Source organism: Lactuca virosa, chromosome 3, assembly GCF_052849685.1.
Source record: "Lactuca virosa cultivar CGN04683 chromosome 3, Lactuca_virosa_CGN04683_v6, whole genome shotgun sequence".
Taxonomy (NCBI): domain Eukaryota; kingdom Viridiplantae; phylum Streptophyta; class Magnoliopsida; order Asterales; family Asteraceae; genus Lactuca; species Lactuca virosa.
This window is the reverse complement of record NC_136428.1, coordinates 80,235,131-80,262,652: the sequence shown is the minus strand read 5'-3', so window position 1 is coordinate 80,262,652 and position 27,522 is coordinate 80,235,131. Positions and strand designations below refer to the sequence as shown.

Sequence of the window (27,522 nt, the reverse complement as noted above, 5' to 3'; positions counted from 1 at the left end):
TGTATTAGTTGGTAGAAATAGGTTTGTTGAGTATTTATCAAGTAATGCAAGCTCAAACCTGATTTTAACTTGTTAAATATGAACTCAAAACAAATAAGAGTACGATTGCATAAGTTATGTAGGTGTTTGCATGGTAGATTTTATTAGTTAAACGTTTTCAATGCAGAAAACCAAGAACAATATAGGAATCAATTCCACCATTTACCATTAAACTCTTTTTTAATTCCTTAATTTTCTCTTTCAATTTTCTTATGTTATTATGGAATGGACTTGATCTTTTCCAAAATGATCTAATTAATGTCTTCTCTTGCCCCACTAAACATACAAGAAACAAAAGTTAGATAGTATTGAAGGTTCATGAAATTCAAATACGCTTCGCAAAAATCTCTTAATATGCAGAACAGTATTTTATGCGTTTAACGACTATGTTTTGGGGATTTATATAGTAACATATTATAAATATATACAAATGTTAACTTACAGTTTGTCTCTCAAAACTACTGGAGCTAATAGTATAAATTTTAATGCACATGTACAACTTATGAAAGCTTTGCTTGATATGATTTTTGTCCGTAAGCGCATTGCACTAGATTCCATCCGCCCACTGTTCTCAATGTGAGCCGCTGCTCTTGCCTGTAACAACCAACACATAAAACACCATCAATTATATTTTCATACAACCCCCTTCCTTCATCAAAGAATTTGAGAAATTAAATTACCTTCTATTTTTTATATGTCTATAAATATTCCTATCCATTAAAAGACAATTGCAAAAATGGTCCCTGTGGTTGGCAAATTTATATGTTTTTGGTCTAAAACGAAACGTTGGTGCACCACTGGTCCAAAATTGGATATTTCTATCGTTTTTGGTCCCTATCTACTTAAAAAGACCAGTATGCCTTTATAGTTTGTTTTTCCATTTTTTTATTTATATTAATGTTTTTAACTAATTGAAAATACAAAAACTCTCTCTCTCTCTCTCTCTCTCTCTCTCTCTCTCTCTCTCTCTCTCTCTCTCTCTCTCTCTCTCTCTCTCTCTCCGTCTTTGACTTGTGAAAGTCAAATGGACTTATGAGGAAACATGCTAAAGCACTTTCCTTCCCTGATCAAATTGAAGCGATATACAAGTGAATGAAAGAAAATTAATCAATTCTTCTTTTTCTCCTCGTAACCATTCACCACCTTCATCTTCTTGAAATGGTGTTAAATATAGGGCATAATCCTCTAAAGCCTCACAAATCTACAACCCAAATTCATCAGTTCTGAAACACCACCACTCACCACCCCCTTACCCCACCATAGGACCACCTTGCACCACCCTCTATTGACCAAAATCACCACTAAATACTACCCAACCTTCATGTTTTTTGTTTACCTTTCTTCCTTCACTGCCGAGAACAAGCACCACCAAGGAGTGGTGGTGTTGTTGTTGTAACCATCGAACACCACTAAAAACCACCACTGGTGGCTTTTGACCACCATGAACCACACCAATAACCCACCACAAACTCCACCTTATATCCCCTACAGTTAGATTAATCAAACACCACCCAAGAACCCTCAAACACCACCAGACGCCATCCACAGTTCCTCCAACCACCTCCTCCCACCAAGGTTGCTGGAAAAACGAGAAAGAAGGAAACCCGGCAACCCACTGCCACCATCCTCCATAACTGCTATTGTCGAAATCCTTTCCCTTTCATCTCCAACTCGTCACTTCCGTCGAGCAGAAGTAGGAACGAAGCAGCAAGAGACCGCCGGAGCAGCCTCCTATCGCACGTCGCCACCAGCTGCCACTGCAAATTTCTGAATCAAAATTCAAATCCGGATAAATCAGATCTAGTTGAGAGGATACAAAGTCGATTTCAAGGATCTGCGATTGACATTCCCCTCCTAATTCGAGTGGTCGATGACGACGACTTTAGGGTTTTTCAGTTGACGCTAACAAACCCTCATTCAACCTTCCTTCTTCAAAAAACAATCGTTTATTCTCTCTTCAAAAATTTCAAACAGTCTCTGCACAATGTCCCCTTAATCCTAACCAGAGAGAGAGAGAGAGAGAGAGAGAGAGAGAGAGAGAGAGAGAGAGAGAGAGAGAGAGAGAGAGAGAGAGAGAGAGAGAGAGAGAGAGAGAAGTAATTTCTTTTCTTTTTCTTTTAGTTAAAATAATAATAATAAGTTAAATAATATAAGTTAAAATGAAATATTTAAGGGCATATTGGTCATTTCAAGTGAGGTATGGACCAAAACCACATCAAAATACCATCGATAGGGACCAAAATCACACAAAATATTTGAAATCGGACCACTGATGCGCCAACATTTCGTTTTGGACCAAAAGCACATAAATTTGCCAATCACAGGGACCATTTTTGCAATTTTGTCCCATTAAAATTATGAAAAATGTCATCATTCCACCATTCAATTTAATTTATTTGATATATTTATAATACACCCTTAATGAGATAGTTAAAAAAATATGGAATGATGACATTTGTCATAATTTTAGTGGGTAGAAATATTTATAGGCATAAAAGGTAGGAAGCAGTTTAATTTGAATGAGAAACTCACCCATCAACCTAATCTTTATATATATTAAAACAAAAACCTGATGATGTGACATTCAACAATCAGAACCATTCATTGGATTTCTTTGATTAATTTCAACCCTTAGATCGTTCTTCATATTTCTGGTGATGTCATCCTAACAAAACAATTCACTATTTATTGAACGCATACTAAATTCTATTGATTACGTCCGTCTCTCATAACTACTTCCCATATTGAAATCGAAAAATCAACCACCAATTAGCGTTTTTTGATAAGCCGATGAGGATGATTGCAACATATTTGGTTGAAATACTTCCTGAATCGCTTCCTCAAGGTCAGTTATTACACCATTACATCGTCTGTTGATTAGGGTTCTATATTGTTAATCATCTTTTTATTCTGATTTATTTTCACCTTCATTAATCTTAACGAACATAGTTATCGGTTGATTGTAATCATCTTCTTTCTCAAACATGGGAACTTAATAAACATTTGTTATATGTAGGTACTTGAAGACGAAGAAAGACGAAGAAAGAAAAGAAATCCAGATTGTTATCGGTTGATTATGTTTTATATATACACTTTGTCTGTTTTGCTGTTGAAGATGATGATCTCTGTATATATAAACCCCCAAATACAGGGGATTTCTTTCTCGATTTCAAATTAGGTCAACTCCAGGGTAGGATGGTGCGACTTTGCAGGAGGACATCAACACCTATCTAGGTTCTTCTGGGTAAGATTCAAAATGTAATTATTTCAACCGAGCACCTGATATGGTTGAATTTTGGTTGAACTCTTTTTCACAATTTCATCAATTATCTTATAGAACAGATTCCACTCAATTTTAGAACATGTGGTTATAAGATGTAAAGTTACAAAAGATTTAATTCATACATATGGAAGTGAGAATGTTGCAAGATGTTTTGATTTAAGTCATACATATTTTTGATTTAAGTCAGTCCCTTATCTCTCTGTTTTTATTTCATAGCCTTATCGTATTATTCATGGGCATGTATAAGTAATTTTTCAACTTTAACTAATATTGATGCAAGATATTTCCAATGTTGTGTTAGTTCAGTTGAATATGTTGGAGGAAGGACTTGTGAATCACCCAGTTGTGGGATTTGGAGAATCTGGTCGCAAAGCAAGTTAAATGAGGATTCTATTGGCAAGAACTGAATAATATGAGGTTAGTTGTTGGGATGTACACATGGTTTAAAAATGAGATGTTTTTTAGTTTTTACATATGTTATACTATGCTCTATTGCTCTAACTTTATCGTTTTTTAAATTTGTCTAATTTCAGTCATTTGCACCTTCTGTGGGTGAACTTCAACACATAGAAATGAGATGTTTTTAGTTTTTACATATGCTATACTATGCTCTATTGCTCTAACTTTATCATTTTTTAAATTTGTCTTATTTCAGTCATTTGCACTTTCTTTGGCCACAAAGTTACTTGTTCATCCCTTAATCTTTGGCTTAAGCCACTAAGTTTGTTATTCCACAAACAAGATTTTATAATAATAATTTTTTTATTCTTCGTAACAAACTATGTTGACCAAGTCTATTATTGTCAATTTGTTTTAAGTTTAAATAACAAACTATGTTGACCAAGTCTATTATTGTCAATTTGTTTTAAGTTTAAAGATAATCTCCTTAATCTTTGGCTTAAGCCACTGAGTTTGTTATTCCACAAACAAGATTTTATAACAATAATTTTTTTTATTGTTCGTAACAAACTATGTTGACCAAGTTTATTATTGTCAATTTGTTTTAAGTTTAAATAACAAACTATGTTTACCAAGTCTATTATTGTCAATTTGTTTTAGGTTTAAAGGTAATTTCCTTATGACCAAGGGTATAATTGTCAACACGAGCACATACTCTACAAATTTTAATTTCTTTCATGAATCTTATATTCTTATTTTTTCAAAAAAAAAAATGTGCTACATTTCAAGAAAATAACACAACAAAAACGATAAGAGGGAAACAAAAACAGTTCAATACAAAGGATATTCCTTTTTTTGATTTGAATGATGATTTTGTGGAGAACTCAAGCAATACTACTATTCGTTCTCAACCTTCTTGCGGTTATATTGATAAGGTTGATTACTAAGGTATGTTATCATCTATTTTGTTAATACGTCCACTTATACATTTTTGCACTTAATTTTATAAATATTCATTGTCTTATTAATAATTTAAATTATGTTTATTTTGCAGCACCAAGAAAAAAAAAACAAACATTTGTGCCTTATAATTCAGTTGGTCAAAATGATGTAAGGATTGACACCCAGACTAAATGTATTGGCATAAGCAAAGGTACTGTTTCTTTCTATTTAAAATTTTAAATTTTGGTTATCCAATGAAAATTATCCTTTCAATATGTTATCACCCTTTTCATATTACACTTATAGTATATATTATGTGATGAGTTTTTTTGTTTCTTTATAGATTATTTGGATTCTGGTGATGCGGTATACGTTTGCTCTGTATGTAAAGCTAGGGTTTGGAAGGGAGAAGCAATAAGAGGAAATAAAGATTTAAGGAACACCTCTTATTCCATATGTTGTTACAATGGAAAAGTAGAATTACCAAACTTAATTCACCCACCTCAGTTATTGCTTGATTTCTATAGCAGAGTTACTGAAAAAAGTCAGAACTTTATAAAAAATATTTGTAGATACAATATGATGTTTGCATTTACATCTATGGTGGTAAGATTGATCATGCCATTAACTCTGGAGGTGGTCCTTATGTTTATTGAATGCATGGACATAATTATCATATTACATGCAGCTTACTACCAGAGGAAGGCGAATTACCGAAATTTTTCCAGTTGTATATATATTATACAGATCACGAGGTTGACAACAGATTCAATGCATACGAGTATGTAAATACATTCTATCATATAATAGCATTAAATACACACAAACACACACACACACACACACACATATATATATATATATATATATATATATATATATATATATATACACACACACATGGTTAAAACTTTTATTATGTCTCATAATATTTATATCCATGATTTTGTTTTCCTATTAATGTAGTTCAAAAAAGAAAAAGTTAACATCTCATAATTTAATGGGAAATCCTTTTTCACTGGAGTTCTTGATTGTTCATGAGCTAATGGGTTAATTGGATTTTATAAATCCATTAGTTAAGCGATTTAGAATGGCACGTGATCGATTTGGATCGAATCCAACAGAGCGTATTAGGCTTAAATTAATTGGGACAAGAGAAAATGACGGTAGGCAGTATAATCTTCCTACCACAAGTGAGGTTGCTGCACTTATTATAGGTGACATTGATGGTTTTGATTCACGAGATATTGTTTTGGAAACTCAAAGTCGTCAACTTCAACGTATTAATGAGTTGCATCCGCAATATCTTTCACTTCAATATCCTTTATTGTTCCCTTATGCCGAAGATGGATTTCGATTGGATATATTACATCGTGGTGTTGAAGAACCAAACTCCAAATGATGAATAACACTGACAATGCGAGAGTTTTTTGCTTATGTATACAACAGAGAACTAATGAAATATCTTTGATATTACGTTCCAGAAACCTCTTCCAACAGTTTTTGGTTGATTCGTATACAATGGTTGAAAATGACCGGCTTAATTATATTCGGTTTAACCAACCAACATTACGTGTCGCTCCTTATGGAGACTTGGCCGAGGCTGCTCAAGAAGGAACTGAAGATGCTTCTGCGATGGGAAACCGTATTATTATTCCGTCTTCTTTTACGGGTGGCAGCCGTTACATGCAACAGAATTACTTAGACGCAATGACTTTAGATAAGTGGTTTGGTTATCCTGGTACTTTTTAACCGTTACATGTAATCCTAAATGGCCAGAGGTAATTAGATTCGTTGAATCTGAAAATCTTAAACCCGAAGACAGGCCCGATATTTTGACAAGAATATTCAAAATAAAACTTGATTCACTAATCACTAGACTCAAGGAAGAATAAATTTTGGGTGAAGTTGATGGAGGTATAAATCTAAAATCTCATTATTCATTTTATTTTATTTTGATTTTATAATATCATGCGTTAACCAAGTAACATATTTGCATCATACAATTATATATACGAGCGAGTTTCAAAAAAATGGTCTTCCACATTGTCACATATGCCTATTTTTAGAAAAAAAAGTCTAAACTTCCAAATCCCGAAGACATAGATCGCGTTATATGTGCTGAATTGCCAGACAAGGAACTTGAACCAGATTTGTATCAGATTGTTTCTGACAACATGATATATGGACCTTGCGGCAATGATTTTCCATTTATGCCATGTATGAAAAATGGCAAATGTTCTAAAGGATTTCCAAAAGACTTTACAAATGATACGTATATTGACGATGATGGTTATCCAGTTTACCGAAGACGCGACAACGGAAACAATGTCGTGAAAAACGGAGTTTCTTTGGACAATAGGTATAAAAAATAAATTTTTATTTATATAAACAGTTATTTCTTTATAAATGTTATCTTTTATAGGAAAGATATGTTAAATGATCATAATTTTCTTTATGACATTTTGTTTCTTTTTTCAGATATGTTGTTCCATATAATAAGATATTTTTGAAGCAATACCAAGCCCATATGAATCTTGAGTGGTGTAATCAGCTTGGATCGATAAAGTACCTTTTTAAGCATATTAACAAAGGTCTAGACAAGATCACCGCGTCTTTTTATGACGCCAAAAATAACAAAAAACAACATAAAGAAAATAACGATCGTGATGAAATTGTTGTGTAACACCCATAAAATCAAGCCAATTTAAAACTTTTAAAAACATTTCAACCCATTAAAATCATTACATCTTTGTTTTCAAAATGTATAATATCATAGTTTTCCCATAAACATAAACAAAACATGAGGAGCTGTACGATCATGCCTTCGCCTTGCCGCGATCCCCTGATGTACCTGAAACAATAAACTGAAACTGTAAGCCCGAAAGCTTAGCGAATTCCCCCAAAATACCCATACCCACAATAATACACATATAATCGTAAATAGCATATTATGGGTCCAGTCAACCATCGGGTTGGAATACCCCAGGCCCTCAACCATCCGGTTGGAATGCCAACATACTATGGGTCCAATCATCCTCGGGATGGAATACCCCAGGCCCACAACCAACAGGTTGTAATGCCCACACACTACGAGTCCAATCATCCTCGAGATGGAATACTCACGACCCACAACCTACAGGTTGGAATGCCCAGGTCTATTGGCCTTCGCACAAAGCAGATAAGCCTCAACCGCTAAACAAACATGTGCACATATAACAGATAATCACATAACAGTCTATAGACAATACTTGATCTAACGGATCATACTACATAGCACATAAGACCATCCTATCTACCAGGATGCCGATCTAACAGATCATACCACATATCATATAATATTATCCTACCCTCTAGGATACCGATCTAACAGATCATACTAGCATAACATAACCAGATAACAATCCAAAGGGCCGGCCTTGGTGCCTTAGACCCTTGAGTATAGTGAGGAAAACTCACCTCGCATTGTCGACTCAAAGGTAAACTCAAGCTCTTGGATTGCCGGTACAACTCCACCATCTGAATGCACCATAGAACCATGCTTGTAAATTTCCAATTTCCCAAAATGCCCCGAAAGTCCAATAGTCAACCCTTGGTCAAAGTCAAAGTCAACTGTCAAAGTCAACAATCCATGTTGACCTCAATTCGTCGAGTACAACCAACCACTCGCTGAGTTCCTTGCGTAACTCGCTAACTCTTCGAGTCACTTGAGCGACTCGTCGAGTTCCTAATGTCAGTGGCCGCAAACTCCTTGGCCAACTCGTCGAGTTTTCCTTTTACAACTCGTCGGGTTCATACGTGTCCAAAGGTCGGGAAAACCCTAGCCGACTCGCTGAGCAATCGACTGACTCGCCGAGCCCAAGGCAATCTTCATCGGACTCGCCGAGTTGTTCATGCAACTCGTCGAGTTCCTTCAGTCCTTCATCCATACAGAGGCTTTTTAAGCCATGCTAAGGCTCCAAATTGCAGATCCAGCTTCCCAAGGCATGTTTATCACGTAAAGTTGCAAACTTTACGTGCATGCAAAGCTCTAAAGCCTTAAAATGACAAAAACCAAGCTTGCAAAGAAGTCTCACACTAGAGGGAAGATTCATGCTTGCCAAAGCTAAAAATTTATGGACTTAGAGTCCAAGGAAAGTCCAGATCTGAAGTTACAACTTCAGATCTTAGCTTATACCCATGAATGGCTTCTTCTTATACTATAAAAGCCCTAAAATCCACCCAAAAGAGATCTAGAATGAAATGAGGGTTAAGATAACAGCTTAATACCTTCCCAAAAGATGCCAACTGAAGTAGATCTTGATTCCCTTGCTTCAATCCACTTGTTTTCCCCAAGCTCTTCTCCCCAAGAATCCTTTTCCAAAGCTTAAAACACACAATGAAGCATACACACGTATTAGGGTTTTGCTGAGCTCTCAAGGGACTGTAAAGAGGCTGAAGGAGGCTTATGATTCTTTAAATAGGGTGCAAAACCCCCAAAATTAGGGTTTCGCCCTCCAGCTCCAACTCGTCGAGTCACTCTTCCGACTCGGCGAGTTAGTCACTTAAACACGTGTCCCAAACCCGCTACTACTCGACGAGTCAGGGCATCCAACTCGTCGAGTAAACCTTGAAACTTGAAAATTAAAGCCACAATATTAATACCTGAGAATCTGGGCGTTACAATTCTCCCCCACTTGAACTAGACTTCGTCCTCGAAGTCCGCTGCGATGAACAACTCCGGATAGTGCTCACGTATCTCAGCCTCCGGCTCCCAAGTCCACTCGGAACCCCTCCGATGTTACTACTATACCTTTACCAAAGGTATCTCCTTGTTCCGCAGAACTTTCATCTTCCTCTCCAGTATGGCCACATGCTTCTCAACATAATTCAACCGTTCATCGACCTGAATGTCATCCAATGATACTACTGCCTCCTCATCCGGCATGCACTTCCGCAATTGCGAAACGTGAAAGGCGATGCGAAATCCAACCGACCCTTTTCCAAAGGTCTATTCTACTTGCCACTTTGCCAACCTAGCAAAATCCTGATGATCCAAAGTATCGGAAACCCAACTTTCCCTCTTCCTGAAGCGAACCCTTTGTGCTGACAGGATAAAGCGTCCTTCAGCTCCCAAAATATCATACATAATCAACCAGCTAACAAGTACGAACACTCATACCTGGCCCAATCAGCCTCAGGCTGGAATACCAGGCATGCCTACGATGGGTCCAGACATCCCTAGGATGGAATACCCTCGTATCCCCACACATGTTTGGCCCAATCAACCCCCAGGTTGGAATACCAAACTTATCAGGTCCAATCAATCATAGGGTCCGGTCATCCTCAGGATGGAATACCCTAGATTGGAATACCTCTATGACATGACTCGGGTCTACTCATAACTTGAGATCCAAGGATGTATCCTTGCATCTCATCCACCATCCTCTGATTCGTCACAACCGAGTGCAACTCCCCCGAATCTCAACAATACATGCAATCCGAACGCGCTCCTACTAGCGACATAACCAACACAATCTTTATGCCTACAGCCTATGACTGGAATGTCATTACATGGTCCTCAACATAGGTCTGGATTGCCTCTGAGCCCACATCATGAGCCTGGTATGCCCTCTCCTGCCCTCAGCTCATGACTGGAATGCTTCCGATAACCTATCGACACCGCTGTCGTCGCTTCAGATGCCCAGCACTCCATCCTGGAGGCACTCACCTCCTCCATTGCCCAAAAGGGCCTAAACAATGTCCTTCACAACACCAACGAACGTCACAGTGCTGAAACCTCACCCTACACTGTCCACTTGCAGAACAAGTTGCTACTCCATAACACATATATTCTCAGAACCTGATCACAAAACTAACAAAACCCATACAGAGTCTTCAACATACTCCATCAGCATGTTCAATACTTGGGGACAGACCTACTGATTGCTATAGCATAGCAGCATACTCAATACCCACACATAGATCTATAAACGCTTACAAATACTTTTCACACACCTGAAAACCCAAGTAGTTAATGTCGCCCTGATCACAGAAACTGACCGAAACAGTAGGCTGTCTTCTGGTTGCTTCCGAAGTCCATTGAGACCTCCCCGGTCCCAACTTATTTGGAATACCGAAGTCCTGACTGGTTGCTGAGCCAATGGTAATCTCACAGTCGCCCCACACGACTCCCGAAGGAACTTCGTCTAGCAATAACCGACCTAACTATATTGCCACTCATGGCTCCATCAATCCTTCTGATCCATTGATCATAGCAGCCTGACAACCTGACGCCATCGAATCATATACGAAAAGTGAACGCTACCAGAATACTGTAGTCTTACATCATGTCCGGTCTCCAACGACCTACCGTTTTCCTGATTCCGATTATGCTATGGTCTACCCACAATCTTGCGAACAGGCCCACCCTGACCTGATCGTCTATAAGAATCCATGAATACTACAAATCATCTCACATCCTCACAACACTTCCCACACCATCTGACCGCTAGTGAATGCTACGGCTACCCCCGCAGTCTTACAACACTTTCCATACTATCCGATCGCTTGTGAATGCTACGGCCACCCCCGCAGTCTTACAACACTTTCGTTCTAACACAAACGCAGCCTGATACCTTACCCTCAATCTATCAATCCACTTACCATCAGAGTCTATCACACACCCGACTGAACATCCGAACTGAACTCAATTCATGACTGGAACCCCAAACTGATTCCTCAAATTCTGCTATCAAGCACCGAGAAGACACGATACACATGCTGGGAAGTTTACCGAACTCCTAACTCACACAACCCTCAAACCAAACAGCCACTTGGGCCGCCTTTCTTCCTGACCACGATACGGAACTTAACCCATTTTCGACACCGCTCGTGCTTCTGTATCCCGGGGCGATTCTCCCCCACTTAGATTCGACTAAGTCTTCATAATACATGAAAATTGGAGAATTGTCAATCCTTCTCACTGTCCAACGATCGATCCGATAACAACTAACTCTTCTAACTAGCACTCCATTACTAGCCAATCCTGATTGGCCACACACCTCACGAACCAGATGAACACTTCCTGAATCCCAGTGAAACCTGTTGGATATAGTGTCTAAGTCCATAACTATATTTGGTATGTACTTGACCCGACCCGGCATGGTCCATTTGGGTTGCACTTCACCCGAACAATTTATGGATAATCGTTTGAGAATAGTATAAGTTATGATTTATTAATATATTATAAGTCCTAATATATTAATATAAAATCATATTATTTAATTAGTATTGATCTATAATTAATTTAGAATTAATTTAGAGATCAAAAGTATGACTAATTAAATATGGGCTCTTGTATTTATATAGTGTGGGCTAATGCTTATTTGGAATGGGCTAGGCTTGCATGGAAAGTCCATGGATACTCCATGGAGCTTTAACCCATGGATCTCATGGAAATGAAAAGACATGGGTATTAGGGTTTACATGGATGTAACCCTAATACACCACACTATATAAATGAGGCTTTGGTTCTTGAAATTGCACTAGTTGATGTGTGTAAACTAAGAGGGCCGATTTCAAGAAGTTTGTGACTATTCTCTAAAGTTTCCAAGTTTGTGGTGATTTGTGACTTCCATTTGAGGCATCCACATTATTGGTGCTAGGCTCTCAAACTCCAAGCAATCAACTACTACTACAAGGTAAGTAATTCTACTAGTTTTATTTGATTCAAGTACCCCATGCCATGCTAGTTAGGATAAGAACCTTGGAAAAATAATTATTTGCATGTATATTAGTCAAACATAGATCCAAGGTTTCTAGGGTTGCATGTACACCATAGGAGTGTTAGAATGCTCAAAAACCCATCAGTGGTATCAGAGCCCATGTTTGTTTATTTGATACTTGATGCAAAAAAAAAAAAAAAAACTTGAAAATTGAAGTTTTGTTCAAAAGCTCGTATCAAAATTTCAAGTTTTGTATATGTACTTACGATTCTTGAAATTTTTTATATGAACATTCATAAACATATGAGTTTAGAAGATCATAGAAATTATGTGCTAATAATTGATTAGATTAATTCTTGATCTTTATGTGTTCTAATGGAGTCCATAACTAGTTCTTAAGTTATGGATAACCAAAAGTTACATTTATAAATAACCATTAAAAGAACACATAGGTTACAAAAAATGAAGAGTCTTCATTTTTAATAACCATTAACTCATAAGTTATGAGAAATGAAAAGTTTTGAAAGTTTACAAAACTTGCCCTCAAGTTTTGGAACATGTAAAGTCATATTAAAAACTTTAGTTCCAACCCCTAGAATTTTAAAAGTTAAAATTCAACCCTTATACTTTATAATATTATAAGTTTAATAATATTTATATATGTATAAGATCAAGTCGTCTTACCGCTAGTACGCCTCATTCACGAAGCCGGTCTATAAGGGGGGTATAAGGTTGTTGCCTATAAAATGGCAACTTAATGGGTGTCCACTCTCACCCACCGCTTCCTTGATCGGTGGAGGGTCGTTAGCCGAACGGGTAGGACAAGGACTTATAAATTCTCATTAAAAGTATAATGATAATACTAAAGTAACAAAACTTTATTGAATTCCCAATCTTAGTTATTTTAGGAAAATGTGAATAAGGTGCTAATCCATGAAATTACACTTTACACTTTGTTTAAGTCGTTAGTGGAGCGTGTGCGGTTAACCGACACACTAACTTGAACTTAACAAGGTAGGTAAAGGGTGACTTAATGTTTATCATAGTATCGATGGAGCGTGTGTGGTTAACCGGCACATCGATTGAGGGGTAATACATTAAGGGTACCAAGTAATTTGCATGGTTACTTCACACCTTGTTTTGTGATCCTCGGCATCCCAGTCATAAAACTTGAAGGGCACACTCGAGATTGAAACATGCCATTGAAGAAAGTTCAATGAATCTCAAAGAATCTAGGAGTTTCTAAACCAATTAAAACCTAATTAAATATTTCGTTTTTCATGGTGGAAATTGGTGAATCGTCATTCACCTACCTTCAAATATCTTATAGCTTAGATTACGGCATCCCTCTTCTAAGTTATAAAATATTGTGTTGGGTCCTAGCCTTAATATTACATTTGGTGTTTTGTTAAGGACTATCTCTATATCTAATCTAATGTATTCCCTCTTCTTTTTAGATGTCTTCCAATAACAATGCTTCTGGCTCAAACCCTACTAGCTCCTTCTCTCTCATGAATCTTTGTGGGAGAGTCATCTTTGATGGGTCCAACTTTACAGACTGGATCAGAAACATCAAGATGGTCACTCGGTATGAGAACAAAGAATATGTTCTCGACAAGGAGCTGAAGGTACCCGAGCCAACTGCTACTCCTGAAGAGCTTGCTGAATATGAGGTACATGAAAGAGATGCTACAAAAGTGGCATGCATCATGATGGCCACCATGACAGCCGAGCTCCAAAAGTCCTATGAGGACTATTATCCTTTTGAGATGCACCAGGACTTGATGGACCGCTACCATCAAAGTGCTCGTCAAGAGCGATATGAAATAATCTCCTCCATGATAACAACCCGAATGAAGGATGGTGAACCCATCACGTGCCACATGCAGAAAATGCAAAGGTATGTGGACCGTTTACTGAAGCTGAATGTAAACTTCCCTGAGGAGTTAGCAATAGACATCATTTTGCACTCCTTGCCATCGTGTTATGATCAATTCCGCATGACATATCACATGAACAAGGAAGAAGTCACCCTCAGCAAACTTCAAGGACTCTTGAAGACCGCCAAAAGTGGTCTAAAGGGTAAGTCGGTTGTTACTACTCCTACTCCTACTCCAACTGCGGCCAATGTCTTGGCAATCGGGCATGACATAGGGAAGAAGAGAAAGAACCCTTCTAAGGGTACCAAGGGTAAGACCCTTGAAGGCTCCTCTTCAAGCAAAACCAAGAAAGGTTTTGTCACTCCTTCTGCTAACCCTAATGAGGCTGAATGCTTCTATTGCCATGAAAAGTCGCACTGGAAGCGAAACTGCCCAAAGTACCAGCAAAATTTGAAGGATGGGAAAGTAAAACCCAACCATGCAGGTATATACACTATATTGTCTAATAACTCACCTCATTCTAAGTCTTGGGTCCTTGTTACAGGTTGTGGTATTCACATATGTTGTGATTTGCAGGGACTAAAAAGAAGTGAGAATGTGGAGCAGGGAAAGATAAACTTGATCATGGGAAACAGGAAAGCTTCACCTGTCACCAAGATAGGAGTTTATTCCTTAGTGCTAAATAGTGGGTTTACATTAGATTTGAATAAATGTTATTATTCGCCAGAAATGGAAAGAAATGTTATTTCCTTTCATGCATTGTATAAACAAGGTTTTACCTTTTATTTTGATAATAATAATGGTAGTATTGATGCTTTTTTTAATAATGTTCTTTATTTTAAAGCATTACCTTGTGATGGCGTGTATGAAACTGTATCTGTTGTAGATAATCTAGGAAATAATGTATTGTGTATTAACTCTTCCACTAGCTTAGATAAAGCATCCTTATGGCATTGTCGTCTTGGACATGTAAGCAAGAAACGCATAGGCCAACTCCAAAAGGATGGAGTCTTGGAGTCATTTGACCTAAAGTCAGATGATAGTTGTGAATCTTGTTTGCTTGGTAAAATGACAAAGTCACCTTTTACTGGCACTTGTGCTAGGGGTGAAGGTTTGTTGGATCTCATAAACATGGATGTGTGTGGACCCTTCAGAACCACCACAAGAGATGCTAATCGGTTCTATGTGACTTTTACTGATGATTTTAGTAGATATGGATATGTCTACCTAATCAAGCATAAGTCAGAAACCTTTGAGAAATTCAAAGAGTTTAAGCAAGAAGTGGAGAATCAGTTGGGCAGGAACATTAAGATGCTTCGATCCGATCGTGGTGGTGAGTATCTTAGTACTGAGTTCCTTGACTATCTTAAGGAATGTGGAATTGTCTCATAATTGACACCTCCTAGGACACCGCAGTTGAATGGTGTAGCTGAGAGGCGCAATCGGACCTTGTTGGACATTGTTCGTTCCATGATGAGTCGAGCTTCGCTACCAATCTCATTTTGGGGGTATGCCTTAGAGACTGCCGCCCATATCCTTAATCTAGTCCCTACAAAGAAGGTTGCCAAAACACCTCACGAGGTGTGGACTGGAAAAGTTCCCAATCTAGACCACATCAAGATTTGGGGTTGCGAGGCTTTCGTGAGACGCGAGACTCACGATAAGCTCGAACCCCAAAGAGAAAGGTGTATTTTCATCGGCTACCCACAGAAATCCTTTGGTTACATCTTCTACAGACCCAGTGATAATGTGGTCTTTGTAGCAAGAAGATGATTCTTTCGAGAGAGAGAATTCATGAGCCAAGGAGACAGTAGGAGGCAAATTGACCTTGAGGAAATTCAAGAGTCAAGTGGTGAAGGAACCTCAAACCCTAGCCCTCAACCTGAGGAGGAAACTCCTGTTGAGCCGACTGAAGAATCTATACCTCTGAGGCGTTCCACCAGAGTTAAGAATGCACCTGAACATTATTATGGTTTTCATATTACTGCAGAAGGTGAGACACTTATCAGTGATAACACACTGGTAAATCTGGATGAGCCTAACAGCTACACGGAAGCCATGGCAGGCCCTGAGGCTGCTAAATGGAAAGAGGCTATGGATAGCGAGATACAGTCCATGTATGACAATCAAGTTTTGAACTTGGTTGACAATGTAGCTGATCGTAAGATAGTTGGGTGCAAATGGATCTTCAAGAAGAAGACCGACATGGATGGTAATGTACACACTTATAACGCACGACTGGTTGCAAAGGGTTATTCTCAAACTCCGGGAGTTGATTATGATGATACCTTTTCACCAGTGGCCAAGATTAAGTCTATTAGGGTTCTGTTAGCCATTGCTGCATTTCATGATTTATGAAATATGGAAAATGGATGTCAAAACCGCTTTCCTTAATGGAAAGTTGGCTGAAGATGTTTACATGGTTCAGCCAGAGGGTTTTGTCAGTACAGAGTACCCCAGTAGAGTGTGTAAGCTCGAGAAATCCATTTATGGATTAAAACAGGCACCTCGCAGATGGAATCTTTGCTTTGATGAGAAAGTCAAAGAATTTGGCTTTTCAAGGAGTGAAGATGAATCTTGTGTCTATATCAAGGCTAGTAGGAGTATAGTCAACTTTTTGGTACTGTATGTGGATGACATACTACTCATATGAAATGACATCCCAACCCTGCAGGAAGTAAAGTCCTGGCTTGGGAAGTGTTTCGCTATGAAGGACCTTGGAGAAGCTGCCTATATCCTAGGGATAAGGATTTTGAGAAACAGGAGTACAAGACTAATTGGACTTAGTCAAAGCACCTATGTGGACAAAGTGTTGAAAAGGTTCAACATGCATAACTCCAAGAAAGGAGAGTTACCCATCCGGAGTAACGCCAGATTGAGTAAGACACAAAGCCCTAGTACTGAGGCTGAGATAGCAGAAATGAGTCGAATACCTTATGCTTCAGCTGTAGGATCGATCATGTATGCTATGACGTGTACTCGACCTGATGTAGCCTTTGCTTTGAGCATGGTTAGCAGGTATCAGGGGAACCCTGGCAAGGCACACTAGACTGCGGTAAAGAATATCCTCAAGTACCTACGGAGGACTAAGGACTGGGTCCTTACCCTCGGTGGCAGTGAGGACTTGAGAGTTGTAGGGTATAGTGATGCTAGCTTTCAGACTGACAGGGATAATTTCCGCTCTCAGTCGGGCTGGGTCTTTACTCTAAATGGAGGGGCAATTACTTGGAAAAGTTCCAAGCAGGAGACAATAGCTGATTCCACTTGTGAATCAGAGTATATAGCAGCAAGCGAGGCAGCAAAGGAGGCTATATGGCTAAAGGACTTCATCGGAGACCTTGGAGTTGTACCAGCTATAAAGGAGCCAATGGAGATTTTCTGTGACAGCAATAGTGCGGTTGCCTTAGCCAAGGAACCAAGAGATCATGGGAGATCCAGACACATTGACAGAAAATATCACTTCATCAGACATCGAATAGAAGAAGGAATCCTCGTGGCAAAGAGGGTATCATCGGATGAGAACCCAGCAGATCCACTCACGAAGGGACTGACTCGGGCTAAGCATCTCCAGCATGCTCGGAGCATAGGGCTGAAGGATGATATTAGTTTTAGTAGTTAGATAATCTTGAAATTTGTAAAATGTAATTGACATTTGATGATAAATAAAAGCTGTTATTTATGAGTAAAGTGTTGTTATCTCTTGTCAATCGTTTACTATTATTTCTTTTTGCATGTTTTGACTTCCAGAATAATTATGTTATGGTTTATATCATATTATTCAAACTCTCCACAGTCGGTCATATATTGGAAGTAGATATGAATCAAGACTGTCACGGGTTGGCTTGTAGAGGTCTAAGATGTTAGACAAAGTGGGGCTACAACACTCATGAGTGCTCATAAGTTCTGAGTATTGGATTCAACCCACGCTCACTTGTATCACTTCATGGAATTTATCTCGAGTGATCGTGAGACGGTAATATCATATAAGTCTTCAAACCTAGAGATATGATTTGTTGCCTATGAGTTGGTTATGCATTGATTGCACGAAAACGCATTGGTAACTCGATGTTATAAACCGTGCTTTTGTGTGTAATTCAACAAGTAGTAGAGCAAACATATGAGTCGAAGTTTATCTGTTCCTTCTAGGATTAGAAGCGATATCCGGGCCCCTCGATGATTTTGTTTTGACCTATGTATCGGGCCCGGTCAGAACTAAATTGATGTGTTCAGTTAAGTTCTATGTCAAACAAATCGGAAATCGGGAAACAAATGCTGGACAATAAGCAAGACCATGTTCCATGTATTTGTCCAGCTGATATCTAGAACAGAGGATTATATGATCACTTATCTAAAATGGCGCTTCATAGTTCAACAGAGTTTAACGAGCTACGATTGCTGATCGGTTCCTGAAGTCATACTTGCAACTATAGTTATTAGACTTATCCAAGTGGGAGAGTGTTGGATATAGTGTCTAAGTCCATAACTATATTTGGTATGTACTTGACCCGACCCGGCATGGTCCATTTGGGTTGCACTTCACCCGAACAATTTATGGATAATCGTTTGAGAATAGTATAAGTTATGATTTATTAATATATTATAAGTCCTAATATATTAATATAAAATCATATTATTTAATTAGTATTGATCTATAATTAATTTAGAATTAATTTAGAGATCAAAAGTATGACTAATTAAATATGGGCTCTTGTATTTATATAGTGTGGGCTAATGCTTATTTGGAATGGGCTAGGCTTGCATGGAAAGTCCATGGATACTCCATGGAGCTTTAACCCATGGATCTCATGGAAATGAAAAGACATGGGTATTAGGGTTTACATGGATGTAACCCTAATCCACCACACTATATAAATGAGGCTTTGGTTCTTGAAATTGCACTAGTTGATGTGTGTAAACTAAGAGGGCCGATTTCAAGAAGTTTGTGACTATTCTCTAAAGTTTCCAAGTTTGTGGTGATTTGTGACTTCCATTTGAGGCATCCACATTATTGGTGCTAGGCTCTCAAACTCCAAGCAATCAACTACTACTACAAGGTAAGTAATTATACTAGTTTTATTTGATTCAAGTACCCCATGCCATGCTAGTTAGGATAAGAACCTTGGAAAAATAATTATTTGCATGTATATTAGTCAAACATAGATCCAAGGTTTCTAGGGTTGCATGTACACCATAGGAGTGTTAGAATGCTCAAAAACCCATCAAAACCAACAGTCACAAATGTTTGAATGACCCCACACTCAAGTCCTGAAGACCAAAAGATAGATACTCCAACTAATACCTCCGACGAGCTACTTCCCTTGGTGCTTTCGTCCGTCAATCACGAACGGTTGCCAAAACCACTGATCCCTGACAATGTTGAATAACCCTTATGTGGGACCCTAACCGCAGACCTCCCACATACTATCCCCTTTTCCAAAGGTGTTCCAAATAAGTTTCCCGCTCAAACGTTCACAGCTGAACTGCAGTAGCTGAAGCAACCTCTTCCCTAAACCGGGCTACAAAATATTCCCAAGACATAGTCTATAATCCCAAAATTGCAATAGGTCGCACAATCAATCCTTACCACATGATACAAGAGATCCAAGGAAAATCGGACCTCACAAAATACTTATGCCACCTCGACCCACCTGCGCTGAAATAATATCGCCAATCCCTGCAACCAACTGACCCCGAGCTGGAATACAGCCCGATCTTGGGGTCACAAGCCTGCTCACTCCTTCGAGCTAGAAAAACTAAAAGGGCACAACCCTTGCCATAGGTGATAAAATTCTAATCAACCACTCTACTTCCCATCCTCTAATGAATCCTTGAACTCTAATCACCTAGAATCCTTTGATAATAAATTTCTCCTGACACCACCAATGGCCTAACAACTCATGAAACTCCGCAACACATAGATCAGACAGAACAGGCAACTAACCCGAAATTACTGCTTATCCATACTCAACAATATTCCAAGACAAAATAAATACTGATCACGGACGACTTGACCACAATATTATTACAGAATGGGGTTTTCCAATTACATACCAGAGACTTCTTGCGGCTCGACCTTGACCTCCTGAGGAACGATGATCGCTGGAATCTGAACTCCTTCCGTCCTCAACGCAGGACAGCTGGACCTGAAATGACCTGGCTGGTGACAGTGAAAGCATATCTGATTCTTCTTGCAATCCCGTTGCACATGCCCTCTCTCCCTGCACTTGTAACACCTGAATTTGTGACAAGCAAATCCGTGGGTTCCCCCACACTTGCCACACACCTCCTGACCCTCCTGACTTCCAGTACTTAGGTTAGCTGTCTCCAACTCTTCATCCTCTGTTGAAAAGTCACTCCTCCTCTTTCCTAGTTGTGACCCCACCACCGGCACTCCCCCAGTAGTCATCCCGGTAGCAACATCTCTCACAGATTGCAACGCTGCAATTTGCTCCTCGAACTTGGCGATCACCCTGGCGGTGACCCGGTCCACGACACCAAACAATTCTTCTCGAAAAATCTGAGAAACCTCAACGGAAATCATCTCCCGTATCTGATCTACGGACAATACTGGCCTATTCTGGCCACTCGCTCCCGATGCTGATTCGGATCCCGCCTCAAATCGATTTGCCATCACCATACTGAACATACACCAGGAAGATATCAGATAATCCGCATACACGATGGGGAACCTACTCCTGACCAAACCCTAGGGGTTGTGACTTCCTTGATACGCGTATGGGTCCTGTGCTTTCAGTAGTACGGGCCCATACTACCTTCCACACCTACCCATATTTGTCTCAAGTATCACCACAACACCCTACAATGTACATATGCATAGCGAGCGATAAATCCTCGCTCCTAGAGGAATGCTAAATATCTTATAACTGGCCTCCCGATCTCTCACTACCCACCCATCCACCAACTGCCACACGACCCTCCATTGGTGCCAGTTAACTATTGCATGAATACAATCACATACCACACGACTTAAACAATCTTAGACTAAAAGATTTAATCCCACAACGGTTGGACTCAGACAAGAGCTGCGCAGCAGGACCAAATCCCTTACCCTAAGACCATTTAACCCATGTAGCATGTGACTTAGAGTATTCACCCAATAGTTAGTTCACACGCGAAAGAGTCACAAACAATCAATTTAGGTACTCTACATAAGATAAGGCATCAAAGATCAGAAAATTCTATCATACGATTCCTGAGGATCCCTATCTTATTACTAGCATGATGTTCTAACATATCACATAATATCAAATAACTTGTATGGTATTTTGGGGTCTACTTACTGGCTCCGGCTGATCGTACATTTCGCATCCTCTTTTACTTGTTTTGAAAACCATTTAAAAATCATTTTGAAAACCTTTCCTTGATTTGAGACTGGATTCACACGAGTGTTCCTCCAATTCACTCAAACCAAGGCTCTGATACCAACATGTAACACCCATAAAATCAAGCCAATTTAAAAATTTTAAAAACATTTCAACCCATTAAAATCATTACATCTTTGATTTCAAAATGTATAATATCAGAGTTTTCCCAGAAACATAAACAAAACATGAGGAGCTGTATGATCATGTCTTCGCCTTGCCGCGATCCCCTGATGTACCTGAAACAATAAACTGAAACTGTAAGCCCGAAAGCTTAGCGAGTTCCCCTAAAATACCCATACCCACAATAATACATATATAATCATAAACAGCATACTATGGGTCCAGTCAACCATCGGGTTGGAAGACCCCAGGCCCTCAACCATCCGGTTGGAATGCCAACATACTATGGGTCCAATCATCCTCGGGATGGAATACCCCAGGCCCATAACCAACAGGTTTGAATGCCCACACACTACGAGTCCAATCATCCTCGGGATGGAATACTCACGGCCCACAACCTACAGGTTGGAATGCCCAGGTCTATTGGCCTTCGCACAAAGAAGATAAGCCTCAACCGCTAAACAAACATGTGCACATATAACAGATAATCACATAACAGTCTATAGACAATACTTGATCTAACGGATCATACTACATAACACATAACACCATCCTATCTACCAGGATGCCGATCTAACAGATCATACCACATATCATATAATATTATCCTACCCTCTAGGATACCGATCTAACAGATCATACTAGCATAACATAACCAGATAACAGTCTAAAGGGCCGTCCTTGGTGCCTTAGACCCTTGAGTATAGTGAGGAAAACTCACCTCGCACTGTCGACTCGAAGGTAAACTCAAGCTCTTGGATTGTCGGTACAACTCCACCACCTGAATGCACCATAGAACCATGCTTGTAAGTTTCCAATTTCCCAAAATGCCCCGGAAGTCCAATAGTAAACCCTTGGTCAAAGTCAAAGTCAACTGTCAAAATCAACAGTCCATGTTGACCTCAACTCGTCGAGTACAACCAACCACTCGCCGAGTTCCTTGCGTAACTCGCTAACTCGTCGAGTCACTTGAGCGACTCATCGAGTTCCTAATGCCAGTGGCCGCAAACTCCTTGGCCAACTCGTCGAGTTTTCCTTTTACAACTCGTCGGGTTCATACGTGTCCAAAGGTCGGGAAAACCCTAGCCGACTCGCCGAGCCCACGACAATCTTCATCGGACTCGCCGAGTTGTTCATGCAACTTGTCGAGTTCCTTCAGTCCTTCATCCATACAGAGGCTTTTTAAGCCATGCTAAGGCTCCAAATTGCAGATCCAGCTTCCCAAGGCATGTTTATCACGTAAAGTTGCAAACTTTACGTGCATGCAAAGCTCTAAAGCCTTAAAATGACAAAAACCAAGCTTGCAAAGAAGTCTCACACTATAGTGAAGGTTCATGCTTGCCAAAGCTGAAACTTTATGGACTTAGAGTCTAGGGAAAGTCCAGATCTGAAGTTACAACTTCAGATCTTAGCTTATACCCATGAATGACTTCTTATTATACTAGAAAAGCCCTAAAATCCACCCAAAAGAGATCTAGAATGAAATGGGCGTTAAGATAACAGCTTAATACCTTCCCAAAAGATGCCAACTGAAGTAGATCTTGATTCCCACAAGTTCCTTGCTTCAATCCACTTGTTTTCCCCAAGAATCCTCTTCCAAAGCTTAAAACACACAATGGAGCACACACACGTATTAGGGTTTTGCTGAGCTCTCAAGGGACTGTAAAGAGGCTGAAGGAGGCTTATGATTCTTTAAATAGGGTGCAAAACCCCGGAAATTAGGGTTTCACCCTCCAGCTCCAACTCGTCGAGTCACTCTTCCGACTCGGCGAGTTGGTCACTTAAACACGTATCCCAAACCCGCTACTACTCGACGAGTCAGGGCATCCAACTCGTCGAGTAGACCTTGAAACTTGAAAATTAAAGCCACAATATTAATACCTAAGAATCGGGGCGTTACATGTTGAGTATTACAATTGTTGTTATATTTATGCTTGTGATGCATGTTGGAGACTTTTTAGGTATGACATTCATTATAGAACACCACCTGTTGAAAGGTTGTCGTTTCACCTACAAGACAAACAACCTGTTGTGTTTAAACCATCCCAACGTGTTACTAATGTTGTTTCTAAACCAACTATTGCTGCTTCTCAATTTTTGGCCTTGATGGAATGTAATAGCTACGACAAAAAGGCAAGGGAGTTATCCTATGTTGAATTCCCAACTCAATATGTTTGGAATAAATCAGATAAAGTATGGACAAGAAGAAAAATAAAGACAAAGTCACTTGGCAGAATTAACCATGTGTCTCCCAAGTATGGTGATGTTTATTACTTGTGCATTTTGCTTAACAAAGTAAAGGGACCTACTTGCTATGAAGATATTAGAACGGTTAACGGGACCGTTTATGACTCTTACAAAGATGCTTGCTACGCTCTTGGTCTATTAGACGATGATAGAGAGTACATATCTTCTATACAAGAAACACATCAGTGGGCCACCGCTTCTTTCTGCAGGTCTCTATTCATATGTTGATTACATCAGATAGTCTATCCCCACCTTATCATGTTTTTAAAGAGACATATAATTGTCTTTCTGATGATGTGGTTCACGTTCGTGAACAAGAAATAGGCGTGAAAGGTACATTTACACAAAAAACATTCCCACTTTAATTGATATTATAAATAAATTATTTCATCACTTTTTAATGTTTTCAGGCTTGAAGCTAAAACCGGAAGCAATTTACCACCTAACGTTGTTGTACATTGAGAAATCTTTATTGAGCTGTGGACTGAGTCTTAAGCAAATACCCAATATGCCATTACCTGATCACAAATATATTCAAGATTCTTGCAATATGTTAATTCAAGATGAGCTTAATTATGATCCATCCAGTCTTGAATCTGAACATCAACAACTGCATTCAAAATTAAATGTCAAGCAAAAAAAATGTTTATGATATAATTACGAATGCAGTTAACAACAAAAAAGGTGGTGTCTTTTTCCTCTATGGTTATGGAGGAACAGGAAAAGCATTTGTTTGGAAGACATTTTTTGCTGCTATTAGATCTAAAGGTGAAGTAGTTATTAATGTTGCTTCAAGCGGAATTGCAACACTCTTGCTTTCTGATGGTAGGACATCGCATTTAAGATTTCATATACCAATCAACTTGAATGAGAATTCGTTTTGTTCTATTACGCCAGGTAACAATGTAGCTGCCATGTTGAACAAAGCGAGCCTTATAATTTGGGACGAAGCCCCAATGATGCATCATCATTGTTTCAAAGCAGTTGATAGGACACTTAGAGATATTATCCTTCCATCGGACAATGATAAACCATTTGGAGGCAAGACCATTGTATTTGGAGGTGACTTTCGACAAATTCTTCTAGTAATACAAAGAGGAAATCGTTCAGATATTGTGCAGGCATCATTGTATTCATCAAGATTATGGCGTGAATGTACAGTTTTACGTTTGATTGTAAACATGAGGCTTCAGGTCGGTTGTCTAAACAATGATTTCGAAGAGACAAAATCATTTGCTGATTGGATTCTTAAAATTGGTGAAGGTACTATCGTTGGTCCTAATGATGGTGAAGTTGAAGTTGAATTTCCAGAAGATGTGATCGTTCCCTCTACGGGTGACCATATTTATTCAATTGTATCCTGCATTTATTCATCCTTTCAGAACCATCTAGATGATCCATCGTATTTTCAAGATAAAGCTGTTTTGGTCCCTACTAATGAAGAAGTTGATGCTATCAATGACTACATGTTAGAATTGATGAAAGATGAAGGGAAAACATATCTGAGTTCAGATTCCTTATGTGAGACCGAGGCAAAAGATTCTTTTGAGGAGTCAGTATACTCTCCGGATGTGCTGAATGCTTTTAAGGCCTCCAAAATTCCCAACCATAAACTTATACTAAAAAAAGGTGTTCCAGTCGTGTTGCTTCGTAATATCGACCAAACCAGAGGACTAGGCAATGGTACTAGATTACAAATCGTAAGGCTTGGAAGACACTGTTGGATAAGGCGTCTAAGTCCATAACTTTATATGGTATATACTTGACCCTTCCCGACATGGTCCATTTGGGTTGCACTTCACCCGAACTTTTTGTATGGTTAAACCTTTGATAATTGTATGTTTATGATTTATTAATATATTATAAGTTATAATATATTAATATGAAATCATATTATTTAATTAGTATTTGATCATAAATTAATCTAGAATTAATTTGGTGATAAAAAAGGTGACTAATTAAATATGGGCTCTTGTATTTATATAAGTGTGGGCTAATACTCATTTGGAATGGGCTTGGCATGCATGGGAGTCCATGGATAATCTATGGAGCTTTTAACCCATGGATCCTTGGAAAGGAAGATTCATGGGTATTAGGGTTTACATGGATGTAACCCTAATTCCCCACACTATATAAAGGAGCTTATGATGCTTGAAATTGCACTCCAAGTGTGTGTGGAAGAAGGTGGCCGATTTCTACAAGCAAACATACACTCTCATAGTTTTTCCAAAGTTTGTGGTGATTTGTGATTTCCATTTGAGGCATCCACATTATTGGTGCTTGGCTCTCAAACTCCAAGGAATCAACTCACTATTGAAAAGGTATGTAATTCTTCTAGCTTTTATGTTTAAAGTTCCCCATGCCATGCTAGATAGGTTATGAACCTTGGAAAAACAAATTTGCATGTATTCATAGTAAAACATAGATCCAAGCTTACTAGGGTTGCATGTACACCATAGGAGCGTTAGGATGCTCTAAACCCATCAGACACATCATTGAAGCACGAATCATATCTGGTAGATTTTTCAACGAAACTACTTATATACTGTGATAACCTGAAAATCCTTGTCCTGTAAAGTTCAGTTATTCAACTCAGCCGAGTGTCAGCCTTCGTTTTTCTATCTTTTAACGAAAATGTGGGTCTATATGAGTGTTCTAGGCTTAGTATAACCTAGATATGAGTCTTAGGAAAGGTTAGAAAGTGTGTAGCATCGCGAAATCGGGCCAAACACACCAAAGAAGGTGTGTGTGGCCGCACACCCAGCCGCACACCCCCCTCCAGCCTCACACTCCACCCTATATATTGAACACTTAGCCAACCTTACACCCCTTTTTCCTCTCTCTCAAAGCTGGAACTTTCTCTCTCTAGAAACTTCATCCAAGAACACTCTAAGGGCCTCAAAAACGTGAAGTACTCCATCATTCAGCTTGTTATATTGGTAAGACACCTGAATCTAAGCCTAAAACTCATAGTGTTCTTCGTGTTCTTCATCCCTTGAAGGTGTACGGCCGCACACCTTCATAAGGTGGCCGCACACACCTTAAAGCTCTCCAAAGTGAAGAGTTTGGCCTTCATTCACTAGTAGTACTTGGTATTAGCACAAGAACACCTAAAAATCGACATTTCGGGCACAAATGAGGAGTGTACGACCGCACACTCCTGTGTACGGCCACACACACCCTCTGTACGGCCGCACACTCCTGTGTGCAACCGCACACACAGCCTGGCCGCACACCCTGGCCATACACCTGGCCGCACACATATAAAAGTCGAGTTTGGTGGCCTTACACTCAAATCTAAGGCCCTACACTCATTTAGGGACCTCAATAGGTGTTTGTAACACTTAATTCTAAGTGTTTCCATGTCCCTAAGGTGTGTCTATGTGTCTATTAGTGGTTATATACCCTAAGTGTATTCATATATGTGTTGTTACATGTTAAGCTAGGATCCGTTTGTGCTCACGACTTCATTCGGCACCCGGTGATCCTATATCAATCTTCCTTTCGATTTACTCACTTCA

At 39.2% G+C, this 27,522-nt stretch overlaps 1 protein-coding gene across 1 annotated transcript; it reads left to right on the top strand.

Moving 5' to 3' along the window:
- The first annotated feature begins 6,184 nt into the window (after positions 1 to 6,184).
- LOC145163715 (uncharacterized) lies at positions 6,185 to 25,746 on the top strand. The gene is made up of 7 exons (XM_079082507.1): positions 6,185 to 6,404; positions 6,911 to 7,025; positions 7,145 to 7,345; positions 23,716 to 24,134; positions 24,239 to 24,334; positions 24,412 to 24,588; positions 24,671 to 25,746. The coding sequence occupies exons 1-7, from the start codon at positions 6,185 to 6,187 to the stop codon at positions 25,744 to 25,746; spliced, it is 2,304 nt and encodes a 767-aa protein (XP_078938633.1).
- Positions 25,747 to 27,522: the final 1,776 nt, after the last annotated feature.